This window comes from Haliotis rufescens, unplaced genomic scaffold (assembly GCF_023055435.1).
Source record: "Haliotis rufescens isolate VD_foot unplaced genomic scaffold, xgHalRufe1.0.p SCAF_186, whole genome shotgun sequence".
Classification (NCBI taxonomy): domain Eukaryota; kingdom Metazoa; phylum Mollusca; class Gastropoda; order Lepetellida; family Haliotidae; genus Haliotis; species Haliotis rufescens.
In genome coordinates this window covers 75,960-103,308 of record NW_025963875.1, presented here as the reverse complement: position 1 = coordinate 103,308, position 27,349 = coordinate 75,960, and the positions used below count along the sequence as shown (strand labels likewise).

General features: G+C 40.5%; 1 protein-coding gene and 1 long non-coding RNA gene across 2 annotated transcripts in view; both read right to left on the bottom strand.

Annotated features, from left to right (window-relative positions):
- Window positions 1-883: 883 nt before the first annotated feature.
- LOC125381610 lies at window positions 884-2,879 on the bottom strand. Its single transcript, XR_007221919.1, has 2 exons — window positions 1,659-2,879; window positions 884-1,319 (listed from the first exon to the last, which is right to left on the bottom strand). It is a non-coding gene; the product is annotated as an uncharacterized LOC125381610 (long non-coding RNA).
- A 12,076-nt stretch (window positions 2,880-14,955) lies between these two features.
- Window positions 14,956-27,349, bottom strand: part of LOC124121146 (segment polarity protein dishevelled homolog DVL-3-like) — a gene marked incomplete at its 5' end in the record, with an annotated part of 58,531 nt that continues 46,137 nt past the window's right edge. The window contains 2 exons of the mRNA XM_048398693.1: window positions 14,956-19,670; window positions 20,048-20,278. Of these exons, the coding sequence (XP_048254650.1) occupies window positions 19,630-19,670; window positions 20,048-20,278 (272 nt within the window). The remainder of the gene's footprint in view (window positions 19,671-20,047; window positions 20,279-27,349) is intronic.

Genomic DNA, 27,349 nt, shown 5'->3' with positions numbered 1-27,349 from the left:
CTAGTTTTACCGATTAACGGGACGAGGTTGATATTTCCCATATTAAAAAACACGAGGGATGAATTCTATTTACCATTTTCACATTTTTGCTTCCAAATTAAGGAATAATTGCATTAAACATTAACATCAGCAACTTGTCGAAATCTTACGTGCGTATTCTCACTCGTGCGTAGTGATACCTTTTTCCATAGCCATGTAAACCAAAATAAACAATTCGCTGAGAAAAAAAGTTCCTCGGATTATTTTAAACAAAATACTTGAACAGACTTTGGCTGAATAATTGAAACTTTAATAACGGTAACAACAACGATTCTGTGTAATCTGATTATATCTCTGGTGTAACTTCACTTATAATATATTATATAGTTTCAAATCAAACCACTCTCTCTTCCGGTTAGCTAATTTGCATATATAATTTGCATACTTATGTCATTGGGGTATGACATACATGTTTTTATGTCATAAGCTTATGTCATGGATAAATGCTTTAGTTAAATGATAAATAGAGGATTCATCACTCGTTTTTTTAAATATGGGAAATATCAACCTCGTCCTGTTAATCGGTATTTGCCTGGCCAAAGGCTCGGCAAATACCGATTAACTAAGACTCGGTTGATATTTCCCATATTAAAAAACGCTCGTGATGAATGCTCTATTTATTACCCATATGGGCTCAAATATGCAGTGTGCAATTAGTGATTCTCGAAGCTGATTGGTCAGTTAAACAAATGTCAATTTTCATTGGTCGACGGGACTATTTTTCTCTCATTGAGTTCATTCACAAATCCAGGGCATTCATTCACATGTTTCAAGTGCTACAATCTCACTTAATCGAGATTTATAAGACTAGAACATAGAGTCATATAAACCACATTATTTCACATTTTAATGAATAAAGCATTTATTTCGCACGAGTTTTAGTTTACAATAAGCGTAATTACAAAAAAGAAAAATACGTCTGCGTTGTTTGTAAACAAACATGGCTGACCATTTGACACCTGTCAAAGTAAATGACCCCGTTAAAGTGGACGGAGATCTGACAGGAAGAGTTATTCGCATAATTCAACCTCTGAACACATTTAATGTATTTGTTGTCAAAACTGCATATGGCCAGATAGAAGTTCCAAGATTCAGATTGCGAGTTTTGCCAGAGACTGTTTCTAGTGCGCAAAACACAACACCACCAAGTCCGGGGTTGCCAGCGTCTGTGCTAGAGGACTTGCTGTTTGACGACTTTTTCGACCCCCCGAATCAAAACACCGGACTGAATGCAGACAGGTTTGCCTTTGTGAACGATGATGACATGGAACAGTTCTTAACTGCCAATGAAAACGAAAACACTATGAAAAAGACTAAACTTGATATGAATTTTGTGCACAAATATATACAGGAAAGTTTAAATGACACAAGAAAGGTGGAAGAAATTAGCCCCAGTGAACTTTACATTATTATTTGTAAATTTTTCATTTCGGCACGCAAATCAGATGGTTCGGAATACGAACCGTCTACTCTGAAGGGAATCAAGGCTAGCATTGAGCGTTACCTCAAGCAACACGATTACAAACATCTGCTGGCCGAATCTATGCACTTAGCTAAACTGAGGGAGGTTTTGAAATCAAAACAAAAATCATTAAAAAAGCAAGTAAAAGGAAACTTACCCCAGCGAGCTGATCCTGTGTCCGACATGGAACTGAATAAACTCCGTGAATCCGGACAGCTTGGCACTAAGTCTCCAGATGCTGTGTTAAAAACATTGTGGTGGAACAATACAGTCTTCTTTGGACTGCGGTCGGCCACGCCCCACAGAAGCATGCAGTGGGGCGACGTCACACTCAAGACTGATTCCGATAATAAGGAATATTTAGAGTAATTGGAACGCCAGTCAAAAACATGACAGGGTGATCAATCCCGTGACTTGGCACCCAAAGCGTGGGCTCAACCTGGGGATGAATGTTGTCCGGTGGCAGTATACAAGTTGTATCGGGATGTTCGCCCGCGAGACTTTAGCAATGATGCGAGTCCATTTTATCTTGCACCAAACACACAGTTCGGTGTAAAATCCGAAAACACCTGGTTAAAACGCCAACCTGTTGGTAGAAACAAGTTAGGCTCTCTCATGAAGACCATGGCATCCAGGGCTGGACCGTCCTCAGACAAAAGGTTGAGGAACCACAGCGCTAGAAAACGAATGATCCAAACTTTATCCGACAATGGTGTCCCAGCGCATCAAATTATGCAAGTTTCTGGCCACAAGAACGTCCAGTCCATCAACAGTTATTCGACAATAATGAATCACAACATCAAGATATCAACAAAATCCTGTCATCTTCTATATCCACTCCACAAGCGTATTTGTCAAATCCACCCAGAATCCCAGATGCACTAGTTCCCCATCAATCTGCACAGTGTCATGTTTCCCATCAGTCACACTTGTCACAAATCACACACGACGTCCATTCCCTGCACACGGTGCACACCCTGTTCTCGGGGCCCATATATGGAGGGGTTTTTAATTTCACCATTTCTTCCAACGACTCGGGTCACTCCACTGTCGACAGTCATCTACCGGCCCCGAAGAGAAGAATACTCATTGATTCTGACTCTGAGTAGTCTACAGAATTTCTTGTCCGGAATAAACTTGCAACTTGGTTTCAGCTGTCTCAAATCTGGGTCAAGTCGGGTCATTCTTTCCGACACTGACAGCAATCGTATTTTTCAAAGTTTACCTACTTTTCGTAACTTTTCTCAATCAAACATGACTTCTGTACATTCCTTCTATGTTGTTGATACAGTTTTTGGCATTTTTATCGAATGACACATGAAAAAATTGACAGGTTTTCCGTGTTTCCTCTTTTCAATGTGAAGTGCATGTATCTGCCGATGCACGACGGGGGCTGTCTGTCAGCGACGAGATCTTGTCGAAAAAAGCTTTGATTAAAAACCCTGATGAACTTTTTTGGAAACCTGTCTTCTTTATCAATGCTAGATAGTGTACGCTGTGTAAATCGGACAGAAATATAACTCCAACAATGTGATCTTTACAATTTTTAACAGAACTATATTTTTCACGCGTAACAACACGTTAATTGAGTAATGCGGTTGGAATGAGTGGACAGTGTTTTTTCACACGCGGATTGATATAAAACAGCTGATTCTTGATCGGCGACAGTTGATTGTTTTTTTCTTGAAACATGTCTTTAATATGAATATGGGTAATAAATAGAATAACCCACGAGGTACGAGTGATTACGGAAAATATGTCACGAGTGAAATTAATGTTTTAAGTTCCGAGTTCGTGGGTTATTCTATAATTATGCGATTAATGATGAGTGCCAGGCAGTGAAACAACAAGTACCATCTGTTAAGTCTTCTGGTGTGACGCGGTCGGGCACTGAATCATCGGCCTACAGCTCTCTGAGCAGATGCCCAGTCTACTAGACCACAGAGGTTATTATTATTATCGGAAGTATACACACAGTTCTCGGTGCATTATTTTATGAGATATGCAGTTCAATATCATATTATACATGGCTATTTCGATTTGAAAAAAACCATGTTTGTTTGTCTGGTTGCATTCAATAATCCAGATGACCACTTAAATAATCAAATATGGACCAGACAATTCAGTGATTGATATCTTGAGTGAAAAGTCTACCCGTTCTATGATGTATATGTAGTCACGATACTGGGGCTGTGTTAAAACCTATGACCCTGTTGGACTTAATTGTATTAAATGCTATGGGCCTATAGGACCTAATTGTATTAAATGCTAGGGGCCTATAGGACCTAATTGTATTAAATGCTATGCGCCTATAGGACCTAATTGTATTAAATGCTATGGGCCTATAGGACCTAATTGTATTAAATGCTGTGGGCCTATAGGACCTAATTTTATTAAATTCTATGGGCCTATAGGACCTAATTGTATTAAATTCTATGGGCCTATAGGACCTAATTGTATTAAATGCTATGGGCCTGTAGGAGACCTAGTTGTATTAAATGCTATGGGCCTATAGGACCTAATTGTATTAAATGCTATGGGCCTATAGGACCTAATTGTATTAAATGCTATGGGCCTATAGGACCTAATTGTATTAAATGCTATGCGCCTATAGGACCTAATTGTATTAAATGCTATGCGCCTATAGGACCTAATTGCATTAAATGCTAGGGGCCTATAGGACCTAATTGTATTAAATGCTACGCGCCTATAGGACCTAAATGTATTAAATGCTATGGGCCTATAGGACCTAATTGTATTAAATGCTGTGGGCCTATAGGACCTAATTTTATTAAATTCTATGGGCCTATAGGACCTAATTGTATTAAATTCTATGGGCCTATAGGACCTAATTGTATTAAATGCTATGGGCCTGTAGGAGACCTAGTTGTATTAAATGCTATGGGCCTATAGGACCTAATTGTATTAAATGCTATGGGCCTATAGGACCTAATTGTATTAAATGCTATGGGCCTATAGGACCTAATTGTATTAAATGCTATGCGCCTATAGGACCTAATTGTATTAAATGCTATGGGCCTGTAGGACCTAATTGTATTAAATTCTATGGGCCTTTAGGACCTAATTGTATTAAATGCTATGGTCCTATAGGACCTAATTGTATTAAATTCTATGGGCCTGTAGGAGACCTAATTGTATTAAAACCTATGGGTCTGTAGGACCTAATTGTATTAAATGCTATGGGCCTGTAGGAGACCTAGTTGTATTAAATTCTATGGGCCTGTAGGAGACCTAATTGTATTAAATCATATGGGCCTGTAGGACCTAATTGTATTAAATGCTATGGGCCTGTAGGAGACCTAGTTGTATTAAATGCTATGGGTCTGTAGGAGACCTAATTGTATTAAATCATATGGGCCTATATGACCTATTTGTATTAAATTCTATGGGCCTTTAGGACCTAATTGTATTAAATGCTATGGGCCTGTAGGAGACCTAATTGTATTAAATGCTATGGTCCTATAGGACCTAATTGTATTAAATTCTATGGCCTGTTGGAGACCTAATTGTATTAAAACCTATGGGTCTGTAGGAGACCTAATTGTATTAACTCATATGGGCCTATATGACCTAGTTGTATTAAATTCTATGGGCCTTTAGGACCTAATTGTATTAAATGCTATGGGCCTGTAGGAGACCTAATTGTATTAAATGCTATGGTCCTATAGGACCTAATTGTATTAAATTCTATGGGCCTTTAGGACCTAATTGTATTAAATGCTATGGGCCTGTAGGAGACATAATTGTATTAAATGCTATGGTCCTATAGGACCTAATTGTATTAAATTCTATGGGCCTGTAGGAGACCTAATTGTATTAAAACCTATGGGCCTGTAGGAGACCTAATTGTATTAAAACCTATGGGCCTATAGGACCTAATTGTATTAAATGCTATGGGCCTATAGGACCTAATTGTATTAAAACCTATGGGTCTGTAGGAAACCTAATTGTATTAAATCATATGGGCCTATAGGACCTAAATGTAATAAATTATATGGGCCTGTAGGAGACCTAATTGTATAAAAACCTATGGGCCTGTAGGAGACCTAATTGTATTAGATCCTATCGGCGTGTAGGAGACCTAATTGTATAAAAACCTATGGGCCTGTAGGAGACCTAATTGTATTAGATCCTATGGGCCTGTAGGAGACCTAATTGTATAAAAACCTATGGGCCTGTAGGAGACCTAATTGTATTAGATCCTATGGGCCTGTAGGAGATCTAATTGTATTAAAACCTATAGGCCTGTAGGAGATCTAATTGTATTAAAACCTATAGGCCTGTAGGAGACCTAACATTGTGTTTGTTGTTTTTGTTTGTAGTTGTAGTTATCTGTCCTGTGATCAGTTGTCTTTTGTTACTAAACAACTATGGGAATCTACTCAGAAGATACTGTAGTTTTTTTCATAAATATCTTGTACCTATGTGTTGTTTGAGGTCAGTTGCATTCATTAGCATCTTAATAATAAATCTGTATACACCACAAATAACATTAGTTTGTCAACAACAATTTCAGAGAATGAGAAGTACATACATAGGGCATATACGGTAAACTGCGCAAAGTGTTCAGACAAGGAACATGACATTTACTTTGGTACATACGGTAAACATTCATATGCGAAGTTTTAGTAAATATACTAAGGTACACGGTAGAAGATATAGCTCAGTTTTAGAGAGGATATTTAGTTTCATTAGTGATCCTATTTGATGACTGCGGTAATCTATCACCAAGGAGACGTAATAATTTCGGCATAAACGGTAAATAAAATAACAGGGTCATTGATCCGGATAAAGATACGAAGGTACGTGACAGGAGATAGATATCAGTTTTAAATGAGAGAATAGTAAGTTTTCAGTAGCGATCATTTTGGTGACTACGGTAATGTATCACTCAGGCGATGTTATATTGACCAGGCGCATTTCCTATAGCTAACGAACTACATGAAAAAAGACCTGTGAAGATCCGGGGTAGAATGGGTCTTCTGCAACCAATGCCTGCCGTAAAAGGCGATTATGCTTGGCGTAAGAGGCGAGTAACTGGATCGGGTGGTCAGGCTCGCTGATTTGATTGATGCAGGTCATTGATCCCAATTGTGTGGATCGATGCTCATGATATTAATCACTGGATTGTCTGGTCCAGACTCGATTATTTACAGACCGCCGTCATATAGCTGGAATATTATTAGTTGTGGTGTCTTTGGTTGCCGTATACAGTGTCATATTAGGTTAGCAGAAAGATATTTGGCGAATTTATTATGCGGAAAAGTTTACACTATTTGGTATCTTTGTCGCACATGTCATGTCAAAACTTAAAACTAAAAAATTAACACTTACAACCTAAGACGTTAAGGGTCAAAGGGAGACTACTCTTCAAACCTTAAAAAAAAGCATCAAGAAATATATGCAATGTAATAAATCCAAGGGGGGATTATCTCTTGGGCTCAATGAATGTCTCTCTCCCCCCCCCCCCCCCCCCCCCCCCCCCCCTCGGCCATGTGACGAGGGGGGCCTAGCGATAGTTCTCACTCATGTTTTAACCCCAGCGGTGTTAACATATGTAATCACTGCAATATATATTTGTAAAAAGTGAAATAACACAGAGAACCCGTTACCATTACAATTCTTCTTTTATAAAGGCCCTCTGAGACAATACAGACCCGATTGTGTACTGTTCAAGTAATGAGAGGCTAGCTACTAAATTACAAAACTTAAGCTACAGATTTTCGTTGGGATTCAGGGCCAGAAAACCACCACAGAACCCTAAATGCTGGCCGCAACATCGCTAAGCTTACAATCAGGTTAAGATATGTGACGTCGGCGTTTGTGTGCTGTGCTGTGCTGTGCTGTGCTGTGCTGTGCATCCTGGTGGTGTATAGACTTTTGCTCATGCTATCGACCACTGGTTTGTCTTGATTGACTGCACGCATTATATTCATGTATATGATTGATTTGCTTGTTTGCGTGTTTGTTTGCTTGCTTTGCGTTGCTTGCTTATGCTATTGCTCAATACAGGTGCATTCATTGTCTCACTGACCCGTCCGTTAGAAAAGGCCTTCAGCAACCCATGCTTGCTGCATGTAAAATGCGACTAACGGGATCGGGTGGTCAGGCTCGCTGAGTTGGTTGAGGCATGTCATCATCGATGTTTATTATTTCAAACACTGGATTGTCTGGTCCAGGCTCGATTATTTACAGACCGCTGTCGTGTAGCTGGAATATCGCTGAGTGCGGCGTTACCAACCAAACAAACATTGTCTCACTGACTGACTGAAGCGGCTGACTAACTTCTGAAGAATGGCCGTTTCGGTAACCAGCTTCCTTTGTTTGTGGTGAGAGGGGCTGAGTGCAGTCTGCAGTTCAATATGATAGAACTGACTGAAGCAACAGAGAATATTTGAAAACAGCCCTTACCAGAAACCAAGTTTGATACAGTGGTTTCAAGTCTGATCCTGACTATGAGGTGTAGCAAAGAAATAATTTACATTTCTCCTGCTTTCCACGTGCATTTTTTCCATGTTTAACCCCACGGTAAAACATTCATTTAACTATATATCTGCAAAAGATTGTTTCAATGAAGGATTCGAACTCTGGGTGGCGAGATGCGGGAAGGGACGTGCATTGCTCTAATGATGTCTTATAAAATTTGACGCAGCAGTAAAAGATTCATTCAGCTATGCATGTATATTATCTACAAAAGATAATGAAAAATGATTGTTACACACAAGGATTCGAACACACGATCTCTGTTTTATAACACACAACTCGCTACCGACTGCATACAAATACACATATAATGTCAGATGTAATTTTCCTAGTCATACCCAAACATTTTTCGAGGTTCCCGAAGGGAATTGAACATGCCAGATTTAACATGAATATGTACAGGAATTTACAAATTGTGACTCGATTGCTCATTCGTGATGTTAGAGACGGGGCCGATCGAGCTTGTTGGGCTAACCACAGCCGACTTGAAACCGCTATGACGTCAGAACTGGCGATGATGACGTCACACGCTCTGTACTTGAACTGTGACCTTGGTCCCGAGACAGCTGACAAAGACGCTTTATGTGGTCAAATTCCTGTTGATATTCGGCCAGAAAACGGGTCAACAAAAAGATGACGTTTGCTGCCCAATGTGTCAGTGTATGGGGACAGATTTGGAATTGAAGAAATGCCATAATTACACTCCTAATTTACGTGTACTAATAAGGCCACGGAATGTTTTTTTAAAGGAGTTTCAGAAAGAAAATGACTTATATTACGTTGATATATTATCTATAACGTCACGTGACCACCGCCATATTGGTCTGAAGCTAGATCCAGAGGCGAGACGACAGTGACGGAAGTACAAAAATAGGATGAGGCACCGTTTTCGCATCTCTTCCAATTTAGAAGATTGGCATGGGGAACAAAGCACATTGTCATTGCCTTGTCTTTTATTTCAAGCACAATTTAGCAATGAGCGGTGTGTGAATAGAACTTCAAATACACCGACACTGATCCGCCACTTCTCAGTGATTTCACTGTAAGACAATTATTTATTTTTCCAGAGTATATTGGTTCACCAAATTTAACTAATAATTGACAATAAGTGGAATGAATATGTATAATTTTCATCATCTCAGGAACCGAGCTGGAATATTGCGGAATGGCGTAAACAACAAACCAAATCATCTCAGGATTAAAATACACAGGAAAATTCGTGACCCTAAGCACCACCATTCTTCAATAAAATGCCGGGGCGGACTCAGTGTGTTCACAGTGTTCGAAATTTGTAGTCTACATTCACAGCCTGGATACAAGTTTTATCTTTATTGCAAAGGTGGGAATGTAAGGAGAAAATGTTAAGTTTTACCAGCTAAATTCCAACTACCGGGAACGAATGTTTACATATGATGATAAGTGTTCGTTGTGGCCTTGCAGATAAGTCAACAACAAATAATCCAAATGCTTTTATTTCTGAAACAAATTTAATAAATTTGTGTTTGTTTGTTTGTTTGTTGTTTACGCCGCACTTGGCAATATTCCAGCTATATGACGACGGTCTGTAAATAATCGAGTCTGGACCATACAATCCTGTGACTGACATCATGAGCATCGATCCACGCAATTGGGATATTATATGACATGCATCCTCCAAGTAAGCAAGCCTGACCACCCTATCCAAGCATTAATTTGTGCTGATAAGCTGTCAAACTACATTGAGTCCACGCTGGGTCATTGGCTTCGATTTTCATCCTTCCTCAAAGTTTAGCTTTCGACACAGGACCGCATGTATAATACAATGTCTGTTGGTCAGTCAGTCCACGGGACCATGTAACTAATACTAATAATATACAAATTCGCAAAAAAACTCGTAGACGAGGCCGTCGTCTGCGAGTTTGTTTGTTATCAATATTAGCTACATGGTCCTGTGGTCAGTCAGAGGCAGGTTTGTTTATTTCTTTGTTTGTTGTTTAACCCTCTGTATAGTTTGCTTCCTCGTGAACAAATCACCACGAAAATATATTACCCTTATCCACAGCTAATTCTTACCAAGTGGCCCGAGTTACAATAAACTAGTGCTAAGTATAGCGGAGTTATGCCCCCTTGTCTTTGTACGTGTGTAACCTCTCTGTCGTCTTTTGACGTTATAGAGGTAAATCAGTTTTCGTCATTTATGGCAGGCTATATTTGTATTGAATGTATTACATTAAACATAAGCATATCAATCCATTTGATATATATTTATGGCTTCAGATATAAGGCAGTATTTTGTTCGCTCACAGTTTCCGTAAAACAGCTAAATTAAAAAAATCGTCGCACAGTACTTTTATGGGTGTATGATAAAAAGCGGGGAAATCTGCTGTTTTTCAACGCAGAATAAATTCTCGGACAACACTTTGCAATGTCTTTTTTCAAACCGATTTAATATGTGCAGTTACATTTACACCATCAGATAGGAAATTTAATATTCTACATCCCTGCCTAATTTTATAGCCGGAGGTAGATCCAGTGCCGCGTGAGTGCAATTCTCGCACAACCTTAACTTTTCAGATCTTAGGAAAATGTGCGTCAGAAAAAAACCTCGGCATCCAGAGGGTTAACGCCACACTCAGCAATATTCCAGCTATATGACGGCGGTCTGTTAGTCCAAATTAGCGACCCGGAGTTTCGCTCACTTCCACAGAGGATACACCCAGCTCTGTGTAGGCTATTTCTTAATTGCTTCACAGATCTCGCTCTCGTTCCTCCACGTCAGGGTTACATATGTTGGGGTTGGCTGGTTAGAGTGCGTTACCCCAAACTCCATCATTTGACCTTGGATCCCTTTTCCGCCGCTGTGGTCTGGTGGATAGAGCGCCTGCCCGGGGAGTTGCAGGTGGTGGGTTCGATCCCCGGCCGTGTCAAACCTAAAGATGTTAAAAGATGGTACTTGTTGTTACCCTGCCTGGCACTCGGCACAAAGGGGCTAAATCAAAGACTGGTTGGCTCGGAGTCGGTAAACTGTGTCTGAGTGGGGTATTCCTCTTAAACTGCAGCATGGTATCTCAGTGGGCTAGCACCATAAAAAAGGCATTAGTCCGGACTAGTACAAACAGCCACACACACACATGCATGGGTGTCGCTATATAAGTGCAAGAATCTTGAACGCGATTTTAAAGCCCATTTCAACTCGCCTCATCCTTTACGATCTTTGGGGTTTGTACCCCTATCCTATCAAACACCCCTTTACGATCCTTAGGGTTTGTACCCCTGTCCTATCAAACACCCCTTTACGATCCTTAGGGTTTGTACCCCTGTCCTATCAAACACCCCTTTACGATCCTTAGGGTTTGTACCCCTGTCCTATCAAACACCCCTTTACGATCCTTAGGGTTTGTACCCCTGTCCTATCAAACACCCCTTTACGATCCTTAGGGTTTGTACCCCTGTCCTATCAAACACCCCAGCATAATTCGGCATTATCCTTAGGGTTCAGCATCACTCGGAATCAAACACCCCTTTACGATCCTTAGGGTTCAGCATCACTCGGAATCAAACACCCCTTTACGATCCTTAGGGTTCAGCATCACTCGGAATCAAACACCCCTTTACGATCCTTAGGGTTCAGCATCACTCGGAATCAAACACCCCTTTACGATCCTTAGGGTTCAGCACCATTCGGAATCAAACACCCCTTTACGATCCTTAGGGTTAGTTGTTGGGTAGGGTATGGGTTAGATGTCACTTTTAGCGAATTAATCGAATTTGAGGAAACTTGGAGAAAATGGGAGCTGAGCATGCGTGTAACGGTAAACAACCGGTTGCTGATGACTTGGGAAACGAGCACTTGTTATTTGTGATAGCGCACATGCCCTGTGAATATCTGGATTAAAATTGGTCTTCTGCAACCAATGCTCGTCCTAAGAGGCGACTAACGGGATCGGGTGGTCATACTCGCTGACTTGGTTGCCAACTACGTACATCACTACTCATGATGTCAATCACTGCATTGTCTGGTCCAGACTAGATTTTTTAGGAATCACCATCATATGGCTCGATTAATGATCATTACGGGGTTAAACAACAAGCAAAAAAACAAACAAACAAACACTAAAACCTAACCAATGCGGGAGGGGAGTTAAACCCTTGAATAATGGACAAATCAACTATCTTGTGCTACATGTTAGTCACAGTAACAGCAGATGTTATTTAGTAGACATTTGTTTATCGTGATTCCTTTGGATTTTGTTGTTCTGATCAGTAGACCATGTTTGTTGTTAAACGAGACCTCCTCTGCGGTCTAGTGGAGCATCTGCCCAGAGATCGGAAGGTTGGTGGTTCGATCCCTGGCCCAAAAGTCTTAAAAAGATGGTACTTGTTGTTACCCTGGTTGGCGCTCAGTATACTGTGTGGGGTGGGGTATCCTTGTTATCTCAGTGAGCTAGCAATATAAAACACTAAAAAACACACGCACACACGCACACGTACACGCACGCGCACACACACGTACACGCACACACACACGTACACACACACACACACACACACAAAGGTGGATGAGTGTAAAAATTGTAAATGTGAGGTAAGACCTCAGGCCACCTTCCTGTTTAACGCTACACTGCAATATTCCAGATCTATGGTGGTGGGGGTGTAAATAATCAAGTCTGGACCAGACGATCCAGTGACTGGTAATACAAGCTTGACCACCTTCCTGTTTAACGCTACACTGCAATATTCCAGATCTATGGTGGTGGGGGTGTAAATAATCAAGTCTGGACCAGACGATCCAGTGACTGGTAATACAAGCTTGACCACCTGATCTATTTAGTCGCCATGTATAAGTTGTTGGGGATCTGTAGTCTTGCCCAGACTCTCCAGGGGTCATTGTATATGTGGGGCTTGCAGAAGTGATTGTCTGCAATAATCACCAAGCCCCCTATCAGCTGTTAGGTTTTGATTTAATATCACGCCGTGAGCCACCCATCCTCTCTACAGTGATTAACATGAATTCCCCACTCATACAAGGTATACTGACTCCAAGCCGACCAGTACTTGTTTTAGCCCCTTTACCGAGCACCAGGCAGGGTAACAACAAGTAACATATTTTTGGTATGACGCGGCAGGGATCTAACCCCTGACCTTCCGCTCTACCATCAGACCATGGCGGCGGCCCCAATCGTCAATTAATCGAGCATCTACAGTAAGTGATATTCCTTCATCTTTTTCATCTCAATACCCCAAAATACTTTGTTAACGATTGATAAAACTGTTCATGCTTTGTAACTGTCCATCGGCCAATGGTAATATGTTGATTACAAATTAAAATCTCATCACTTTTTATCCAAAGTACACTTTGCTTGAAAAGACCAATGGCTGTCCCTTTATTTATGTTCCATTTTCTGTCCGAGGCACATTGCATCTCCATCAGTCTCCAGACCCGTGAAGATCCGGGGTAGAAAAGGCCTTCTGCAACCCATGCTTGCCGTAAAAGGCGACTAAACTTGTCGTAAGATGCGACTAACGGGATCGGGTGGTCAGGTGCGCTGACTTGGTTGATGTATGTCACCGATCAGAATTACGTGGATAGATGCTCATGATATCAATCACTGGTTTGTCTGGTCCAGACGCGATTATTAACAGACCGCTGTCATATAGCTGGAATATTGCTGAGTGCGGCGTAAAACAACAAACAAAACCATGTCTCCAACAACTTCACCTGCAATAAGAACCTGGCACATTTTCAATGGAACCAAACAGAAAAGCATGCAGACACAACAAACGGGGTGCACATATTGAAATTGTGCAATGTTCTTATTACTATGCACACTGTATGGGGATTGTGCCGTGTTTGTAATTTGTGTGGCTGTGTCAAGTGCGTACATATTCCATAGTTAGGTTGCTCTCTGCTGGCCTGAAATCAGACCCTGGATTTAGAGAATAACCACTGAGCCATGAGGAATTATGGATTGTCAGTCACCAGTGAATGTTTAGTTGTTGTTTAACATCGCTCTCAGTATTATTCCAGCTATATTATAACGGTCTGTAATATTCAACCTTGACCAGACAATCCAGTGACTGACATCATGAGCATCGGTCCGCGCATTTGAGACATGATATGACATGCATCCTCCTGACCACCCGAGCCTGTTAGTTGCCTCTTACATCAAGTCCTGAATGAATGGTGTAAGTGACTGAAGGCAGCCTATTGTTCAGATGTCATGTTGTCAATATGAACGTCTCACAAATGAGACATCAGGGCTTCAATTTACCAATCAACATTGAGAATTGCTGAAATGCTCCTGTGAAAATATCCAAAGATTAATCCACACGAACTTGTGGGTGCCAATCCCGGTTCGCCCCCTTCATGTTTCTGGGTCTGTTGGCACCATAGCCATTCTTGTCTTTTACCAAAGTGGAAAACTGGATAAGACCTGCATCACTTTAGGCTTTCCTCCCCATCAGGTTTGCATCGTAATGATACGAACCTGACACATTTTCAATGGAGGGGAGATGAAATGGGGCTTAACGTCGAATCCAAAATATATGTGTGTCTGCATGTAATAGTCCAGACCTATGCAGATCTTACAGTGCAGCCCACTGAGATACCACGGTGCAGTTTAACATAGACACCCCTATCAGACACAGTATACCGACTCCGAGCCGACCAGTCCTTGTTTCAGCTCCTTTAAGCTAAGTGCCAGGCAGGGAAACAACAAGTACCATCATTTAAGGTCTTTTGGTATGACGTAGCCTGGGATCGAACCCTGGACCTTCCTCCGGGCAGATGCTCTGCCACTTGACCATGGGGGCCGTCCATCTTCAATGGAGATGACACTGTTTGGGATTGTGTACTATTTGTAATTTGTGTGGCTATTTCTATTCAAAGTGTCTGCATGTTCATTAGTTTGGTTGCTCTCTGCAGGTTGTCCTTGGTAGGCCTGTGATTCCATGAGAACAAAGGAAAGCAATATCTTTGAATATTCGTTTATTATGACAATTTGGTGACATTTACACATGTCTACAGTCAACTCAGATTTTCTTTACAAAAACTGTTTACACAATCAAGCACATGACCTGCTCGGACGCACTCTGCATGCTCTCAACCAGCCACTACACTACAAAAATAACCCTACGTAAGGCAACATTTCTATAAATAGTCATTCATAGCTTCCCTATCTGCATATGAACATAATAAAGCCCCTGCAAGAGCTTAGTCTAAGAGCCCTAACGAAAGAGCATGGTTTAAGAGCCTCTGTAAGTGGTTTAAGAGCCTCTGTAAGGTTATGATGTACATATACTCATGGGAAGAAATAAGGGGACAGCAAAATATGTAGAGAAAGTTAACTGCTGTGTACAACCTATAGCCTTTATGTCAGCAAAATGGCTGCCATCTTTGGGAAACTTTACGATGTTGTCAAACGTGTGTTCCTCTACTTCTTTCCATCATCAAACATATGAATGTGTTCCTTTACTTCTTTCCCTCAGTATAGTATGAGAGTTGCACAATAGCATGGCAATGAAACATGAAAATAACAACAATACCCTGTACTCTAGGAATACAGGTTCGTGAATGATTTCCTTAAAACAGGACTCCACAAAAGGTTGGTATCAGTTCACTGGGCCAACGTAATGGTGACTAACCTACCACATGCAGTCAAGTAACTTCTCATCATTAAATTTAAGCCTGAACCAGATTGGTGGCTTCAGGTTAAATGGTGTAATCATGTCTTATCAAAAATGGTCCTATCGCTTCATGTCAGGTCAGTCTGCGAGAAAACACAACTACGAAAGATGATTCAAATCTTAGAAGTCCTTAGTCTTTTTCGAAATGGCAAGGACTTCTTCGCTCTCCCCCGGGCAAATTGACATAGAATTTCAACCAACTATCTAACTTTCTGTCATATAAGCATAAATATTTCACACAAAAATCACTTATGAGGTAGAATTTATTGTAATGCTAATCTTCCTCATCTTTGTGCCCCTTCAAATGAGAAAAGAGACAGATCACCACTCATTCATTTAGATAAGGGACTGGTCATTGTTTTTATTTGGAAAAAAAGTCATTTTCCCTTCTCTCTTCTCCTCCCCCTACATACTTGTGATGCATTTTGTGACCCCCACCCTCTGTTTCCCTGTGACATTTTCTATTGACACCCCCTCCCCCTCCCCCACCCCTAATCTCACCGGCCTTCCCTCCCCCATAATGAATGACCAGGCCGTAAGTAGCAACTGAATTTGACAAATATTTAAGTTCTCATCAGCTCTGTGGTTGAAGTTGGTGAAAGAAGGTAAAATATAGGCAAAAACATAAAATTTGGCAATGAGTCGAGATCTGATAATAAATTAAAACATATATCCGCTCTTTAACACTGAAGTAAAAGTCCAGCTTGTAACTACAACAAAGCAGCTCTAAAACTTGTGCGTTGATTGTAAAGGCTCATTACAAACTTCTGTTTCAAGTGGTTTGTATGTGGGACCTGCTATATGGTAAAGCAAGGATATTGCACTGTAGACGGGAAAGGTCCTGTTCTGATGTTTTGGCGATGATGTCGAGGACAACTAGCACCCAAGTCGGGAAACAGAGACAGTTCACCTGGACATGATAGAGTGAGCCAGTGACTTTGGTTTTACGCTGCTTTTAGCAATATCCCATCAATGTCACAGCAGGGGACACCAGAATGGGCTTCACACATTGTACCCATGTGGGGAATCGAACCCGGGTCTTTGGCGTGACGAGCGAACGCTTTAACCACTAGGCTACCCCACTCCCGGACATGATGGAAGATGATGGTTGATTGGATACACAATAACAGAGACAACAAATCAAGTTGACAATATTCATATATCTTCACAGTTCAGGTTTCTCTCGATTTCAGAAATAAGCTCAGATATCTATTTCAGAATCGGCGCCAGGTTTACGTTACATAACAAGTAGGCAAACAATCTCAACCAAGTCTACACATTAGGCTGTAATAGTGACATATAAAATATACTTGTTGAAACAAACAATAAGTGATGCACACAAGAGCAAGTTAAATGGATGGACACCAGATTATCAGCAGAGCAATGTGTTCATGCCAACACTCGTTTAAAATCATCGATATGTCTTATCACAACTTCGTACTTGACAAAGGGAGACAACTCTCATCAACATAAAAAAGCACATAGTAAAACTGTACAGGTGAAGAAGCTTTGTACAAGGACAGAAAATAATATACAATAGCAGATGTAGTCTGTACAAAAGGTTAAAAGTTGTCAAGATAAATAGCATAGTCCATCCGAGCAGGTTTCTCACTAACGGCCACTAGAGTCAGCCGGTCTTGCATACTATGTACCATGCACTCCCACTGCATTCATTCGCACTATCACTCTAGCAGTCATACACTGGTGTTCTGCATTTGTACAAGGCATTCATTAACAAGAGAAAACCACTCAACCCAGAAACCAATGGAAATAGTAGCTGTACTGTCTCAGGTTCAATCCCAAGTTGTTGCTCTCGTTACAATTATCGAAACAATTTCTATCAACTACTGCTCTAACTAAATCGTAAACTACCATACCATGAGTATGTATGCAAACATGAAAAGAAAACTTACAAACAATTCATCAGAATTACAGAAGTAACAATATACCACCATGTCAAAGACTAAAACTCATTATTATCCACGTTGAGCAATTTTCTCTTGTTTTCAACGTAAACATATTTGACTACCATGCATAACTCAATCTTAGCATGTCCATAAGACATTACACACACATGTATGACATAACTCATCGTAACATGTACGTGTGACGTATGTCTAATATATTACGTAAATTAATCAATCGTAGCATGTAGGACTTACGCATACTATTTGTGCAGGCCTCACAATTTGTGCCACAATGATTGACTTACAAATATAATGTAGGACTTACGTACATTGAAGCATATTCGATAAGTTATGCATACATCGTAGCATGTTCGACGACTTATGTACACATCGTAGCATGTACGTAAACTGCACACGCGTCAGTGTAGTACGTAACTGAGGAACTGCTTGTAAGAACATGGCCTGCAAAAGCAAGGGGTATAGAAGACGACAAACAGTTCACCTTTTAAGTCGGTCTTCGACTGACGTTTGACAAATGACCTCCAGCTGTTCAACATCCATTATCTTATCAAGGCACAACAACTTTCAGAAATTTATTTTAACAATGAATTATGCTAACACTAATAGAATTCCGAAACTTACGTAGTTATTATGGAATTTGATTTAAATCACCTTCATACTTACGATCCTTCATGGAAGGAAAACACTTTATTCAGTTCAATTTTATTTCTTCCAGGATAATTCAAATTATGCCAATAATAGCAAAAATTTCCAAAAATGTCCTCATTAGGGATTTTTATATTATCACTATCAAATTAATGAAATTATGCCAGGTGGCTACCCTCCCAATATAATTAGACAATTTGAACTAATAAGACAATTTCCAGTTCAAATAAAACTTGATTGTCGAAACCTGAAATAAAGCTTAAACATAAATTATAAAATAAACATATTTCTACTTTCACACCATTGCATGAAAGTTCAATTAATTTAGCTCGAAATTGGATGCAGCTGGACACTTTGATATGTTTCTCAGGTCAAACTCATGACGATGACGTCACCGTCAGCAGATAATGAGGTCATCATGAGTGTTTGATGACGGACATGCTGGCCACTGAGACGGAATATTGCATGCCAAAAGGATGCTGGGATAGGTGGGAGGGGCAGTGCTGAGGATGACAGGCCATGCTTAGAATGGGGCTTGGGTGTGGGTTGCCATGCTTGCAGAATTCTTTCCGAATGGTGTCAAAATCAACCTATGTTTCGCTTCTTCCAAAACTGGATTAGATTTAACCATTAGATAAAGTCCTCTTTATCAACACCCCATGAAAGAATTATGCATGAGTTAGTTTATTAAAGATAACGCATGCAGACAAGCAGATGTGAACAGAACAGCAATAGACAGGCAAAGAATAGAAAAAGTATTTGTGATCAAGCAGACTGCACTCTGTTTTGACAGTGTTAATTTTGGCAATGGTTACACAAGCATTTGGAAAGCATGCATAAGGTGAGTGAGGAAAGTGAATATGGAAACGAAAGACGAGTTGAAACAAAGGGAAGTAACTGTTGTGGAAACTGAAAACCAATTTCCAGCATTCACGTCTTCTACAGCATTCAGTCAAGCTACACACCTACTGGCTTCTTCAAAAATAACTTTGTATACAATGTTGTGATCTCTCTCTCTCTCTCTCTCTCTCTCTCATGGACAGGATTCATTGGCCGGTCTGTCCTCGGTGCTAGGTATCACATGATGACACGTCACATGACTAACCACGATCATGTCTATTGGTGCACACCCACCCATGTGAAATCCAAAGCAAGGCTTTGAGAAGTCCAACAGAGGTTTATGCAGCAGGGTTAATTGCATGATGGGAAGGAAAGAGCGTCAGAGAGCGAACGAACGAACGAGGCGGGCGGGCACTGTAGAAGGGTTAGCGTTGTTAGAAGAACGAAGTGGGTTAGATGTGAGATGGCGGGCGGGCTACGGGCGGGCGGGCAACGGGCGGAGGGAAGAATGCAACGGGCAGGTGGCAGACAGGCAGCAACTTTCCGTCAGTCAATCGTGGTCGGTATGTCCTCAATCTCTAGAAGAGCTACAATAAATAACAACACCGTAGTCATGCATTAAATACACACAGGTTTACAAGAATGCGCATATGTAGTAACACAGTAGGCTGAAAATGATCAAAGAAAATAGATAGACATTGTTTCAAATCAGATCCTTCGGACGAACATTGTGTTCTGGAGCCAAACTGTTGTTCCGATCTTCCACAAGTTTGGACATAAGTTATAAAACTGCGTATAAGTAGTCTGCAGTATAACGATTCACTCTACACTCAAGTGACGAGTTCTGGTTCACTGGTGAATTGCTCAATCACTCTGCATGCAATACAATCAAGCTGATTGGCTCTGGAGTCAGTCACATGACCTGGACATGTGACCAATCACATGACATCCACAAAGAACTCACATGGGTTTCCCATGGCCATTCTAAAGGACTGCCTGCTCCCACTGAGGTCTGCTGGCATCTGTGCAAGAGGCCCAGGAGGTGGGGGGAGGCTGCGATCGCTGGGGGCACCTCGTCGCGCGCTCGCTAGGCTGGCTGTGTCAGTGTCACTGCCGCCGCCGCTCCCAGCAGGACTAGCAGATTTTCGGTCGGACTTTTCTTTCTCCTTCTTGCTGCTACCAGATGCACTGCTCCCTGAAAAAACAACCACGTCTTTGAGGAGAAGGGCTTTGGAATTAATACACTGTACTAAACTGTAGATCTCATGCAGACACACTTTACACATTCAAATGCAAAAGTTCTAATCTTACTGCATGCAGTTGACATTGTTTAGTGAAATCATAATTACATTTTTTATCATAATTATTCACATTTGTAAAATGATTTGTAATTTTGTTTATGTTCAATAACTGATTAATTAATTATAACTTTTCATTAGCATAAACAATGGACATATGCAAGACTACCATGAAGGAAACCTACTTGACACTGTTAATGTTAATTCTACATGTTAACCTAGGAACATGAACTACGTCACAAACCACAGCTTAACGTCACACTACAGTGACCTCCCTTCACCAGGACATGACAGACACCACAGTTTGAAGCACGCCACACGACAACACAATGAAGAACACTGGTCAGCCAATGTAGCTGTTCTATGCTGTGTACGAGGAACACGACACCATTCCCGATTATTTGCTGACAAAGCATGTTTTCTCTACGACCCCACCTAACTAGCCAAGATGTAATATGTGTTGACATACAGGTAATGCTTTCAGCACTGACTTGGCCCTGTGTGAAAGCGGTCATAATGCTGACAGTGCAATCAAACAGCTGACAAACCCAGGGGTGTTGAAAAGCAAAACGGTGACACAAAAATAATATGATAACCTAACAGTGAGCCAAAGCTAATGTGGAATGTGGACATCCTTTAAAAAGAAAAGACTGTTGAGGCTGTGTCCAACTTCTACAACTACTGTAAATCTTCAAATTAATGCGAGCGTGAATAAAATGCGAAAAAATGAGAGTGGTCTTTGTTTGCATTTATGAAACTTTGCATTTATGTCTCCAAAATGACTATCAACAATAAGACAGCCTTACCGCACATTTTGGATAGCGGAAATACCAACTTGAATATATACACAAACAAGATTTAAGTCATTTAAAGAAAAGGAATTACACAATAGGCTTACAGTGAGTTATCAGTGCTGGGGTCAAGAGCTCTACCCACTCGTGTCAAACTAGGCATCATTGACCATTCCAATCAGTGATCTGTTGTTGGTTCAATTATTTTATTGCCTTCGAACTTCCTTAGCGCCAGTCAACAGAAAAAACATATAACTGTGTTGTTTTTAACAAAACAATGTTTATTGTTATTACGGAAATGCTTTACTCGGTGCTTATAAGCAGTGCTATTTGTATTTGATAGGATTAAGGCAAGGCTGTGTATCTTTCCACTTTGGATGGGGTGGGGGGAGTCGCATTTTTGGCTCGGTGTCAGCAGTCGTATTAATTTGGAGGCACTAATTTCAAGATTTACAGTATATGGCTTGTAGTGAAGAGAACAACCCTTAGGGATTCCGGTCGGTTACAGTCCTCCGTATCCCATGCTGGTCACAGGAGCTGACTAACGAGGATGGGGTGGTCAGGAATCAGGACTTGTCAGTGTGTTATCTTGCCCATGATAGTGAATCATGTTTTCAGTCACTGGGTTGTGTGGCCCAGACTCAAGCCAGGATATTGCTGACTGGTATTAAACATTCACTGAAAGCAGCCACGAGGCAATGACACAAGCACCTGCTGCACTGCTCACAAACACCCAGATGTAAAACAAACAACCTGCTACCCCATGTTGAGAGAACCAGAGGAGATTTAAGAGAGGGAAATGACAGCATCATTGTACAACAGCTCAACTAAACCTGAATTATGATGATGTAAATGAGGGAACTGATGAACAGGGAGAAACTAGCAACGTGACATGGCTGGTGGCACAGCACATAGGTCCTATCAGTCTGGAGTGGGTTTAACACAGCTGTGACCAGTATCTCCTTCGTATCATGGTGTCAACTTTGTGTTTGAGGAAAGCACTAAGGATGCACACTGAAGAGTGAGTGAGTGAATATTGCTTAACACCGCATCAGCAATTTTGCAGCTATTCGCGGCGAGCACATTGAAGATGTTCACCACTTCCGTCAAATCCTTGATTGCAAGCAGAGGATTCTAGCAGCTAAAGTGTTTCAACTGGGGGTGATGAGTTCAAGATATGATGACGATGCTTGGTGATGATATTCAGGAATGACACCAGATGTTTGGCAATGATTAAAACATGACATTCCATGCCACAGACAACATCATGATGAGACTATGAGTGAGTGAGTATTGTTTTACACCGCTTGTAGCAATATTCCAGCAATATCACGGAGGGGGGACACCAGAAATGGGCTTCACACATTGTACCCATGTGGGGAATCAAACCCAGGCCTTCAGTGTGATGAGTGAACGCCACTAGGCTACCCACCTCCTATGATATTGATGGCATTAATCACGAGATGATGAGACAATACTGATGTCTGATTACCATGCCAACATGACATTCCAGGCTATGAGATGACAATGGTGAATGTCTTTGGAGACGATAGCATGAGGCCAAGGTCGTTATGTGTTGTCTCGGATGACGATAGTGAGATGATGGTGTTCCGTGCAATGGGTCACTAACCTGTCTTGTTTTGACTCGCGGACGTGGCGGCTTGTGCCGTGGTTTTGACACCAGGAATATTGTTGTTAGGTTCAAACGTATCATCATGACAGAGAGTTTTGTGAAGGAACTTCTCGGCCGCACCGTGCCAGTGCCGGGGGAGACACAAACATGCATTTTGTACTGGTAGTCAGAGAGAGAGAGAGAGGGGCATATGTCAAATACTGGATACCATGGTAACAATGTTAGTTACTATGGCAACCATATCTAAATGTCAATGTTTACAAATGATAGATAACTTCACACAGGCTTTCTTCAGGCCATTAAGGCCAAGCACCTGCTGACACAGTTTGGACAAATTTGGACACATAAATGTTTGGGTGTAGGAACTCTTTTCAAAATTTTGATCATAATCAGAACTTAAAAAATAGGATTTATCAGTCACATTAAAGTCCAAATTGTGACATTTAAGCTTTAAGCTTGTAAATAGAGCAGTGCAAAGTCTATACAGTTTTGGGACAAAGATTCTGATATCATTTCGACCTACATCTGTAAATGTCAGACTGAATTATCAACCATGTTAATTAATTTGTTCTTACTTTAAGCAAAGTGTGAACATTTCGACCCAATTTGGACCCCAAAAATCTTGTGGTTCATACTAAGGGTCTCAATATTACGGATCAGTTGAATGCATCTTTTTCAAAATTCAGCAGCGGTTTAAAAAAGGAACTTTCCATTTGGGTACCGTATTTACCGTATTAAGCACCTTGTTCCAGTAAGCGAACCCCGACCAACTACTAGACCAATCTGTTAGTAATAATTATAAGTGCCCCTACAAAGACTAAACATTTATGTGATTTACTATTATAGAAGAAGTTTCAGTTTCATCAACGTTTGAACTGTTTGAATATGGTTTTAGTAAACATCCTCCTTTGCAATTTCCGAAGTGCCCGGGGTGCTTTTACGGCAAATACGGTATGTGATTAACCTATCATCAAAATCAACAGCAGTGGTTGAAAGTAAGTGGGGGTCCTGAGAACCTTGAGATTGCTGCTAGTATTTATATCTAGGGATCCCTAAATTCTGAACAGTTAACATCAGGTTTTTGGCAAGGACTCCTTGACTTTAATGCTCACTTTGAACACTGAGGGAGATCGGAGACTAGGCAGATCCAAAACACAGCATTATTAGCCAGTCTTATGATATTTAAAACGGCTGAGAAGGAGAAGCAGAAGTTGAAGTCCCCTCTACTGAGAGCTGAAAGACTGGTGCAAGTTATCATCATGTGAGAGTAGCCCATCATACAAAACAAGATCAGTCATCACAAGAAGAGCACATTAATTGAAGATTATCCCTAGATAGTACAAGCAATCGTGGGATGTATCATTTGAAATATTGATTTGTGTTGAAACATCAACAATTATATCCAGAAAATACTTCAGGATGTCTGCTGGTGTTTTTCGTGTTACGTAGCGTGAGTTTTTTAACAACACATTTCTATCACCAAGGTGGTGCAAGTCAGAGCCATAGACTTAAAGTCAAACGTCAACGACAGCGTCATCGTCATTTCAAACAAAATATGAATAATTCCCATTTTAGTCGGGTCTTGTATTGCTTAGTGCAAAAGCAAACAGAAGCACACAATATTCTTTAAACTGTGAGGTCTCTGCATTGTAACCTCCTTTTGTAAGGTCATAACTCTCTATCTCAATGGAATGTCACTGCACAGTACATAGTGAGGTAGTTTGGAACAGTTTCATCCATTTGCTAAGAAAATAGCACACTATCGTCTAGGAGTAATGATCTTTTCTTACAGATTCCATTTTATCCAGATGTGGTAGTTAGTAAGCACACAACACAATATATAGTAACACTTTTGTTCTGTTTTTAACTGAACAGTGACATCCAATAATTCTTATTTGAATATTACCATAGAAAATGTGAAATACCAGCAGACATCCTGCAGATAAGATTGTATTTTCTTATTTTCTCAAGAACGTTGTGAAAACTAGACATAGAAGCTGACAATGACTGCAAAGTAGGATAGCCTGCAAAAAACTGAAACTTGTAGTGCATATTCCAATACTCCTATGCTTCCATAGCCTGCCTGCATTTACAGCTCCTATCAGTCCAGTTGGGAGACATTTCTCAATGTCAAAGTTCAGGATGAATTCCGGCAACTGCACCTTCGTGTGTCAGAGAAACCAATATCAAGCAAGCAGAAAAGAATAGCAAGCTGATAACGAACACACTGCTGCGGAAACGGAAATGGCGCAACATGGCAGAGCAAAAGCTGTACACAGAGAACAAGGCTGCCGAACAGCACTGGTGTGTGTCGTGTCAAGACGAGACAGGGGCATGATGGGTAATGTCTATTTGAAGTGACGATGAAGGTGATATGTGTACATACAGGGTTTTACTTAACTGTGTGAAGACAGTCACTGCCAATACAGTGAAGTTGGAAAAATAGATGTATTGTTTCTATTTGTTTTTCATGATCCAACTTTTTCTTCTTCCAAATGTATTTATTTCTGTTTACAGATTATTAAATTTGATGTTGTTAATACAAATATAATTATTCTTGGTAAATTGAAAAAAAAAAATATGTGGCAGGTAAGATGAAAAATATACTTGACAGTTTTACAGGTAAGTCATTTTTTCCCCCATTTTAGAAGTAAGACAATGCATGAAGAGCGGAATAAAATTCAAGAGTCGTCACAAATAGAATGAAAGTGTGGTTACAATCTATTCTCTCTTTCCCCTAAAATAAAAAGAAGGCAAGATGCAGTGGTACATGATGCAAGTAGAAACAAAACATCATCCTATTTTTACTAAAGACTGATCGTTCAAAGAAGTAATTATACGGAAATGAAGTTTAATGCCGCACTCAGTGATATTCCAGCTATATGGCGGTGGTCTGTAAATAATCAAGTCCGGACCAGACAATCCAGTGATTGACATCATGAGCATCGATCCACGCAATTGGGACACGATGACATGAAGTGAAATGATACAGCTGCAGGTGCCATAAGTTGATAATAAGTATCTATGTAGCATGTGCCAATATTGATGAGTTTGTGGGCTGCCGGTGTCATAAGTTGATAATAAGTATCTATGTAGCATGTGCCAATATTGATGAGTTTGTGGGCTGCCAGTGTCATAAGTTGATAATAAGTATCTATGTAGCATGTGCCAGTATTGATGAGTTTGTGAGCTGCCGGTGCCATAAGTTGATAATATGTATCTATGTAGCATGTGCCAATATTGATGAGTTTGTGAGCTGCCGGTGTCATAAGTTGATAATATGTATCTATGTAGCATGTGCCAATATTGATGAGTTTGTGAGCTGCCAGTGTCATAAGTTGATAATAAGTATCTATGTAGCATGTGCCAATATTGATGAGTTTGTGGGCTGCCGGTGCCATAAGTTGATAATATGTATCTATGTAGCATGTGCCAATATTGATGAGTTTGTGAGCTGCCAGTGTCATAAGTTGATAATAAGTATCTATGTAGCATGTGCCAATATTGATGAGTTTGTGAGCTGCCGGTGCCATAAGTTGATAATAAGTATCTATGTAGCATGTGTCAATATTGATGAGTTTGTGAGCTGCCGGTGTCATAAGTTGATAATAAGTATCTATGTAGCATGTGCCAATATTGATGAGTTTGTGAGCTGCCAGTGTCATAAGTTGATAATAAGTATCTATGTAGCATGTGCCAATATTGATGAGTTTGTGGGCTGCCAGTGTCATAAGTTGATAATAAGTATCTATGTAGCATGTGCCAATATTGATGAGTTTGTGAGCTGCAGGTGCCATAAGTTGATAATAAGTATCTATGTAGCATGTGCCAATATTGATGAGTTTGTGAGCTGCCGGCGTCATAAGTTGATAATAAGTATCTATGTAGCATGTGCCAGTATTGATGAGTTTGTGGGCTGCCGGTGTCATAAGTTGATAATAAGTATCTATGAAGCATGTGCCAGTATTGATGAGTTTGTGGGCTGCCGGTGTCATAAGTTGATAATAAGTATCTATGTAGCATGTGCCAGTATTGATGAGTTTGTGAGCTGCCGGTGTCATAAGTTGATAATAAGTATCTATGTAGCATGTGCCAGTATTGATGAGTTTGTGGGCTGCCGGTGTCATAAGTTGATAATAAGTATCTATGTAGCATGTGCCAACATTGATGAGTTTGTGGGCTGCCGGTGCCATAAGTTGATAATAAGTATCTATGTAGCATGTGCCAATATTGATGAGTTTGTGGGCTGCCGGTGCCATAAGTTGATAATAAGTATCTATGTAGCATGTGCCAACATTGATGAGTTTGTGAGCTGCCAGTGCCATAAGTTGATAATAAGTATCTATGTAGCATGTGCCAACATTGATGAGTTTGTGGGCTGCCGGTGTCATAAGTTGATAATAAGTATCTATGTAGCATGTGCCAATATTGATGAGTTTGTGAGCTGCCAGTGTCATAAGTTGATAATAAGTATCTATGTAGCATGTGCCAACATTGATGAGTTTGTGGGCTGCAGGTGCCATAAGTTGATAATAAGTATCTAT